We start from the raw sequence: 8657 nt of genomic DNA, 5'->3' as shown, positions 1-8657 counted from the left end.
TGTTGTTGAGCACAATGGTGGCTCACTAGGAAGCAGCTGCTGGGTGCTTGCCGAACCACCAGGCGCTCGCAGAGCAGGTCCACGAACGCCCCGCGATAGGCTACACAAATTATCTTTACGTAGGTATTTGCGTAGTCTACCGCGTGAAAAAAAAGGGACACAAATGGCGCAGTGGATGCCATTTGTGGCCGTAAAGCTGTTAGATTAACCTAAATTAACCAGCTCTACCTCTCATTCAAATCTTCACCAGGGTTCGCTGTAGAAGCCCTGTCCAAATGTCTGGAGACGGTGAGTGCCTGGATGGGGAGGAATAAGCTGAAGCTGAACCCTGACAAGACCGAGGTACTTTTGGTGGGAGATAAGAGGAGGCTGGGGATGTTGACCTGGTGTTGAATGGGGTATGGCTACCCTTGGAAGACCAGGTCTGCAGCCTGGGGGTCATCTTAGACTCCCAGCTGTCCATGGAGGCTTAGGTTCAGCTGTGAGCCGGACTGTGCTGTATCAACTCCATCTGATTCGGCGGCTGCACCCCTACCTTCCCAACCATCTGCTCTCTTTGGCCCTGGTCTCCTTTCATCTAGACTACTGTAATGCACTCTATGTGGGGTTACCCTTGAAGACGGTTCGGAAGCTGCAGCTGGTGCAGAACGCAGCAGCTCGCCTGGGTAAAGGCAGCCACCTGCATGATTGCATCACTCCAGTGCTGAAGGAGTTGCAGTGGCTACCAGTTGTTTTCTGGGCCAAATTCAAGGTGTTGGTTTTGACCTTTAAAACCCTATATGGTTCCAGCCCAGCCTATCTCAAGGAGTACCTCCAGCAGCACCAGATAGGCCACTCAACAAGATCAGCCTCAGATGGCCTCCTCTCTGTGCCATCAGCCAGGACAGCTAGACTGGTGGGGACGAGGGAGAGGGCCTTTTCTGTGGTGGCCCCCACTCTGTGGAACTCCCTCCCTAGGGATCTCCGCCATGCCCCCTCTTTAATGAGCTTCCGCCATGCATTAAAAATGTGCTTGTTCAGGCAGGCAATTGGGGTGGGTTAGGGTATTTTTAGAAATACAATGTTTTTAATGTAGAATTTTATTGTTTTAAACTGTTTTTATTATTGTATGAGTGACCAGCCAGATGGGCAATTAATAAATTAAATAAATACGTGCAGCTGTTAATGGCTGCATTTACGTTAACCTAACAGCATTACAGCCGCAAATGACTCAGTGGACACCATTTGTGTCGGGAGTTAGCCCAGCGATATGGCACGGCAATGGTGGCTGGCTGTATCGCCAGCAATGTGGACCAATGTGGGCCAAATTCAAGGTGTTGGTTTTGACCTTTAAAACCCTATATGGTTCCAGCCCAGCCTATCTCAAGGAGTACCTCCAGCAGCACCAGACAGGCTGCTCAACAAGATCAGCCTCAGATGGCCTCCTCTCTGTGCCATCAGCCAGGACAGCTAGGCTGGTGAGGACAAGGGAAAGAGTCTTCTCTGTGGTGGCCCCCACTCTGTGGAACTCCCTCCCTAGGGAACTCCGCCATGCCCCCTCTTTCATGAGCTTCCACACTGTGGCTCTGCAGGATCGCTGCATGGAGGAGCCGGCCCGGACAGATTCCGGAGGAAGGTGGAGGTGAGTGCCCCATTCCGCCACGGACTCCGGAGACTGGATTCTTTGGAATCCAGCCTCATTGGGGTCCATGGCAGAATTCTCCGCCATCCCTAGACAACACCCACATCTCGTACAAAGTCCTGGGAAGCACCACTTAAAATTAGATGCAGGAATGCCTCCCCTTTGGTCAGTTCCGTGACTGTTTTAGGGCACAGTCATTTACAGCATCAAGGACTTTAACCTCTGTTGTGACTGGTGTAATTTTTATTTATTTATTTATTTATTTATTTATTTATTTATTTATTTCATCTCTAATTGATGTTGCACATTATTGCAACATTTCATCACCTGAATGCCTCTGGCTTTCATTTTTCATCTCAAGAATATCCTGAGCATTCTGGTTTGGGGGATGACAGCATGTCTCCAGTAGTAAACGCTGCGTTGCCCTTATTTTCGCTGTAGTCTACGTAAAGATTTACGTAGACTACAGCGACCAAATAAGGAATGCAAATGGCAGCTCCCTATGGGGGCCGCCATTTGCGTACGCGCTTTTTTTTTTTTAAAGTCACCCGTGATAGGCTACGTGACGATTAACGTAGCCTATCACGGCTGACTTTGCAGATCTAGCCGTGATAGGCTACGTTAATCGTCACGTAGCCTATCAGGGGGCGTTTTTTTTAAAAAAAAAAAAACTTTGGAGTTCGCGGCCGGGCGAGGCGGGAAGCCTCCTCCCCGGCCTGAATTTTGGCCGGGCGGGAAGCCTCCCCCCTGGCCTGAATTTCGGCCAGGCGAGGCAGGAAGCCTCCCCCCCGGCCTGAACTTCACAGGGGGAGCAGCGAAGCGCCTCCTCCCCACCGCGAAAAGCTTCGAGGACAGGTAAGTGACTTTCGTCCACCCCTAGCTCAAGTTCATAGATCAGGCTTAGCTTGTCCCAAAATGTTTCCCAGTGCCTAACAAATCTGAACCCCTCCTGCCTACCCCACCATCTCACCCATTTATTGAGACTCCTCAGCTTCATCTGTGTAGCTGGCCCTGCATGTGGAACAGGTAGCATTTCAGAGAAAACCACCTCAGTGCTCCTGGATTTCAGTCTTCTACCTAGTAACCTAAATTTGGCTTGCAGGACCTCACAACTACATCTCCCCGCATTATTTGTACCATGACAACTGACTCCACCACAGCACTACCTACAAAGCTGTTTTGATGGTGTGTGATATCCACAGCCTTTGTACCAGGCAGGCAATTTACCATGCTGTCTGCACATTCATCAGAAGCACAGCTGTCTATATGTCTAATTCTTGAATCTTCCATTACCACCAGCCACCCACCCCTCAGCAGAAAATCTTCAATGTGAGAGGATACTTGTTCATCTTCTGTGGAATGGGTCCCTTCTAAGGGATCATTTCCCTTTTCCTCAGAATAACACCCTCCTTCCCCGAGACCCGCATTCTCCGTGACAGCAGAGGAGCGGTCACCCTGGGAGTGGGACCCAGCTAATGGGTCCCTGGAGGTCTCATCCACCCACCTCTCTGCCTCTCTTAGCTTCTCCAGGTCAGCAACCTTGGCCTTGAGGGAAGGGCGCTTGTTCCCTGGGAGCCAGCACACACCCACAACTTCTGCTAGCAGGCAGGTAGTCATACATGCAGCACTCAGTGCAATACACTGGAGAGCCCCCGCCCCCTGGCTGGCTTTCTACCCTCATAGCTAGTCTTTGTTGTTGTTGTTGGGTTTGTTTACCTGGAAAACTAAGTTATTTACTAGGTTTGTTTGTTTGTTTGTTTGTTTACTAGGTCTATTTACTTTGGTCTGTTCCAGCAGTGCACTTCTTTTGTCAAATACTTTTCTGTTCTTTAATTGGTAGTAGTTTGTTGGTTTTATGTATTAGTATATTGTATTTGGTCTGCTTGCTGCTAAGGCTTCATGTACTTTTTTTATGTTTAAGTTCATTTTGCTGTTAAGAAGTTTGCTGACCCCTCAACAGAATACGGAGCTTCAATCATGAGTTTGCACAAATACGTTTTTCTCCAGCCATGCACTCACACTTGGAGCCACATGGAGTCTGTGATGTTTTTTTGTTTTTTTTTTTTCCAGAAGTGATGCTGCTTCTCCCTGTAATTATCAAAATCATAGTGATTCATTTTACTCTTGCTAAAGCTCAAGGGTCCCCAACACACCCACGTTTGCCTGGGAGCCCGGTGACATCGACTTCAGTATCAAGAGCAGCATGACGCAACATATTAAATGGACCCTGAAGAACTTTGTGAAAAACGTTGGTGCCTAAATGACCCTTGTGCCACTGAGAGCCTGGGGTGAAGTTTAGGTCAGCTGAGGGGAGGCAGGTGAGTGGGTGTCTCTGCCAGAGTCAGGTTTCTTATTATTCCCTTTGTACCTGAAGCCATGGCTGGACTCCCTCCTTGTGAGTGAGGGCCCTTCAGACAGCTGAGGGCATCAGTGTCGATTACAAGGGCGAAGTTGGTTATGAGTTCCCAGTGCCTTACTCACAGTTGCCTTTTTCCATCATTGTGCCAAGAAGGCTTCAGGAACACACGTCAGAAGCATCGGTCTGTGTGCGGGACGATGGACGTGAGGGAGTCTGCTGAGGAGAAGTGGGTGTCGAGGGGACTGCAGGGTGTTGCAGGCCCCAGTCCATTAAACCCGGATGCCTCACCTTGTCTCTCTCCTCACTCACCTTTTACTGGCAGTAGACATGGGGGGACTTGCGAACAGGAGTAGAAGGCCAAAGGATTGGGGGTAGGGGTGACAGGGACAGGGACAGAGCGAAAGCAAGAAAGAGGTGGGTCTTCACATTCGGTACCCACGTGGTTGTCTACTCCCCCAACCCCTGGCTCATCTTAGAGGAGTTGGGGGAGTGGGTTCATTCTCCCTCCTGCCCCCTTCCTGTGAAGTAACACAGGACGTGGGGTGTGGTGCCTTCTGCTGCACACGCAATGGCCCAATTCAAGGGCTTCCCCCCTTCTTTTTGAGGGGAAACGTTTGTGCCTTGATGTGTGCGGTGGAGGGGACCTTGGCCCTGCTCTTCTCCCACCATGCAGCACCATGGACAGGTGGGTGAGTAAGTGTACGGACCAGCCCTTTGTGGCCACCAGGTCACGGCCCCACAAAGCCAGAATGCCCTTGCCTCTCACTGACTGGAATGGGTACTCTATCCCAGTCTCAGACTGTGTGTACACCCCTCCCCACCTCTTCTTCCATGTCTGAGCTCCTCTTGGGCAGTATTTGCCAACGTAAGGAGAACCCTAATGCCAGCCGGCAGGAGGCCGCTGCCCCGGGCCCTGCAGCTGTGCCATCGTCCATCTGGGTCAGCTCACCCCACTTCCCAGAGTGGAGGTGAGTTCCAGGGGTGCAGTGCTTGGCCAGGTTCGACTTCCTTTGCAAGGAGGGCACTGCAGGCTCCTTGCTGTTTCAACATGTTTGGCTTTATTTGCAAACGTTCAGGCTGGAGGCAGCTTCAGCACTCCAGCAGACATCCAGATCCACTGCCCCACATCTGATCTCCATGGAGGCATCCACCTTCCCCCCACCCAAATGCCTCTAGGGCTTGCAGCTCAGCATTCTTTGTCTCCTCCCCCCCCCCGCCTTCTCGCAAAAATGCTTCTATTGTTTTCCACCTCTGGGGAGGTGGAATCAGGATGGGTCACCTCCTCCAATTGTCTCCACCTGGGGCATGGTGCACCTCGATGAGCCACGCCCCCTCGCGTGGCCCGGACCTGCTTGGTGAACCTCCCCGCTCATCCCACCCCTGCCAGCCGATCTGCCTGGCTCTGTGCGCTGAGGACTCCGGCAGTCAAGCCCTGGTGCACACAAGGGGTTGACCGCCAGCGTCCTCGGCACGCATGCCCCAAGCACTCTACCCATCTCTCCTCCTGCCGAGGAGGAGACGGCCAAAGCGGCTGGGGTGCCAAGGCCTCGTCCTGGCCCTGCCAGCTGTTAAGGGCTTCCTTGAGAGATGGCAGGGCAGGATGAGGACTTGGCATCACGCACGCCCCAGCCACTCTTGCCATCTCCTCCTTGGAAGGAGGAGATCACGAGAGTGGTTGGGGCCCATGCAGCGACAGCTCTGGGCTGTTCCCAGCAGCTCCAGGGCACTCGTTGGCCAGGCCCATCAGTGCCCCATGGCTCGGTGAGCAGGGGCCAGGGAGCCAGGCACGGGGGAGTCTGCTAACCTCCCGGATAAAGGCAGGAAGTCCTGCCACCTCGATAGATAGATAGATAGATAGATAGATAGATAGATAGATAGATAGCAGCATTAGCATTAAAGAACTACAGAACAAAAAACAACATTAAAAGTTCAATGGAACAAAACCGTCCTTCACCTCCCCCAGAAGGGAGATCCACAGTTGGGGTGCTGCTACTGAAGAGAACCTCTCCCAAGTACCTGCCAACCAAACTTCTCTAGATGGCGGGATGTATAATGTATAACAGGCCCTCCGATGGTGCTTGCCAAATCTGGGCAACTTCATACGTAAAACTGTGCCCTGCATTTTGCGCCAAGAGAAGATCCTGGACCTGCTTCAGGGGTAGCCCCATGCAGATGCAACCATGGATCACTGTTGCCAAGTCAATTGTGTGAACACACTCCTCGCCACTGCAGCCACCTGAAGATGAAGGGACAGTGTAGGAGCCAGGAGCCCTCCCAAGCAGGGATGTTGCAGGAGTCCAAGACGGGGGTGGAGTTTGGTGGACTTCTCCCTGCTCAGCATCCCGGACCATGCTTGATGCCAAGCCACCGTCCGTCACTGGACTCGTTCGCCAGGCACTTGGTGCCAACAGGGAAGAAGGGAGACTTTTCTGTGCAACGACCAGCAGAAGGTAATTTCAGTGCCTGCTCGTTGTGCATCTCCCTTCTTCCCTGTTGGCACCCAGCAGGGAGAAGAAGGGAGGTTTTACGTACAATGACAGACAGCGGGATATTCCAGCAGCACCCATCATTGGGCATAAAAGTTTCTCTTCTTCTCTCTGCTGGGAAGAAGGGAGACTTTTCTGCACAATGACCAGCAGCGGCAGGACGGGCAGCACCACAGCTCCTTCCTTCCCTCTCTGCCACTACTGCCTTCCATGGCAGCTTGCTAAGGGGACAGGCAGCCCCGTGGCCCTTGTCAGGCGCTCTTGTGGCCCTTGTCAGGCACTCACCAGGCTGTCCAGCTGCTCACGCTGCAGGGCGAGCATGGCAAGCATGGCGAGCAGCACTGGCAGATGAGCGAGCACCCAGTGAAACCAGACAGAGGTGAGTCCATCCATCCCTATTCCCAAGCTATGAACCTGGTCCTTCAGGGGGAGCGCAACCCCTCCCAGAAGAAGCTGAACCCCAGTCCCTGAGCCAGGCCTTCCACTGACTGACAACACCCCTGTGTTGTCTGGGTTTTGCCACATCTGGTTCTCCCCCATCCAGCCCATGATCGAGCCCAGGAAATATTCAGGGCCTTTGAGTGCTGCCTTGGTGTTTGGTGACTGAGACAGGACCATGGTTGCCCTGGAAGGAGCCATGACATCCTGAGATGCTGCACCATGGGAGGGTGGCTTGTATGACTGTCCAGAGTCAGTTCAGGGGAAGCCAACACCACCTTCAAGGCAATCTCCAGCAAGAAGATCATTGGTAAGCTGGGAAGGTGGTGCACAAAGAGACCCCCTGCCTCAGCCTTCTCCAACCTGGTGTCCTCCAGTTGTGTTGGACTGACCAGGCTGGGAATGATGGGAGTTGCAATCCAACACATCTGGACGGCACCTGGTTGGGGAAGGCTTCCCTCTCTTGTATGTTAAGGGCCCTTTGCCCTCCAACTCATGACCCCATATTCCCTAAAAGATCCTGGCTCTTCTGAACGTACTTTTTCACAGACAGTTAGCCGAGCTCAGTGACCCCTCGGTAATCCATGTCAGAGTAGGAGACACACTTGGGGATTTCTGCAAGCATGTTTTCCCCTGCTGCGCATGAAGCCGCACAGAGAGTTCAGGATGTTGCAGAGGTGATGTTGCTCTGTTTCTCGTGATCAAACCATCATGATTGCTTCTTCTTCTCCCCAAAGCTCCAGGGCCCCCCCACCCCCAAAGGTTGCCTTTGACATAAACATCAGAATCCAGAGCAACATGAGGCGACGTCTCGCATGCGAGCCTGAACGGGCAGGGACATAAGTCATTCCTGTGCCACTCAGGGCTTGGGAGGATGTTTAGGGCAGGTGTGGAGGACTGTGGGGGTGTGAGGCTGGCTTCCTCTCCTCCCCTTCAGGTGTGAAGCCTGGGCTGGCTGGGCTCCATCTGTGCTGGGAAGCCACGGAAGCCTCAGTCTTGTGAGGGGCTTGGCTTCCCCTAACAATTCTTCTAATTCGTTCAGGGGAGCTAGGCGGAGGCTGTGCCAGGAGGACCCAGGATGATCCTGCTCTTGCTGCTGCTGCCCCAGGCCACCGGTGGGATGCTCAAGGCCAAATGCCCCCTGACGTTGGAAAGGGGCACCATACACTCGCTGACTTTTTATAGCCCAGGAGACATCCCCGTTAGTGCGATCGTCTCTGCAACACATCCAGATTTTTCCGAGGCAGAAATTTTCAGCAAGCCACCCTCTGGCAGCCATCGTGACGGGCAAGTCATTACGTGGTGATGGAGTGTGCATTTAGTTCAGTCTATACTGGTTTCATCAGCTCCAATTATCCCTAAACTATCAGGGATTTCCCCTGTTGCGTGGGGCTTGCTTCAGGCAACTGGAAGAGAAGCACCCACTTTTCTTGGAAGCCCTGTGAAAAAAATGCAGGAGGCCTGTGGCTGAGATGATTCTGTCTTACTCTTCCAAGTACAACAAGCCAGACCACCCCCCACTTCCATACCCCAGCCCATTGAGGCGATCAGTGTTGTGTGATGCATTTCTGCTGCTTCTATTCTGGAGTAAATTAAGATCTGTAATTGGAGATAAGAATGGAGAACTAGGCATGCTGGAGCACAGTGAAATTACCCAAACTTTTATTCAGAGCTAGGTTTGCCACATCCCCATTCCTGTCTCTGACTGGTTTTTTGTTCATTTGAATGGGGGAAGTGCACTTTAAAAAAAAGT

The 8657-nt window shown here is 52.5% G+C and overlaps 1 protein-coding gene across 1 annotated transcript in view; it reads left to right on the top strand.

Moving 5' to 3' along the window:
- Positions 1-3834: 3834 nt before the first annotated feature.
- LOC146356738 (vomeronasal type-2 receptor 26-like) overlaps positions 3835-8657 on the top strand; it is a 42160-nt gene continuing 37337 nt past the window's right edge. Inside the window, exons 1-2 of the mRNA XM_084830278.1 lie at positions 3835-3939; positions 7947-8191. Of these exons, the coding sequence (XP_084686404.1) occupies positions 7983-8191 (209 nt within the window). The 5' untranslated portion in view covers positions 3835-3939; positions 7947-7982. The remainder of the gene's footprint in view (positions 3940-7946; positions 8192-8657) is intronic.

This window comes from Heloderma suspectum, chromosome 2 (genome assembly GCF_057233095.1).
Source record: "Heloderma suspectum isolate Gila_16-S chromosome 2, 16-S_ref, whole genome shotgun sequence".
NCBI classification, from domain to species: domain Eukaryota; kingdom Metazoa; phylum Chordata; class Lepidosauria; order Squamata; family Helodermatidae; genus Heloderma; species Heloderma suspectum.
This window is presented reverse-complemented; position numbering and strand designations above follow the sequence as displayed.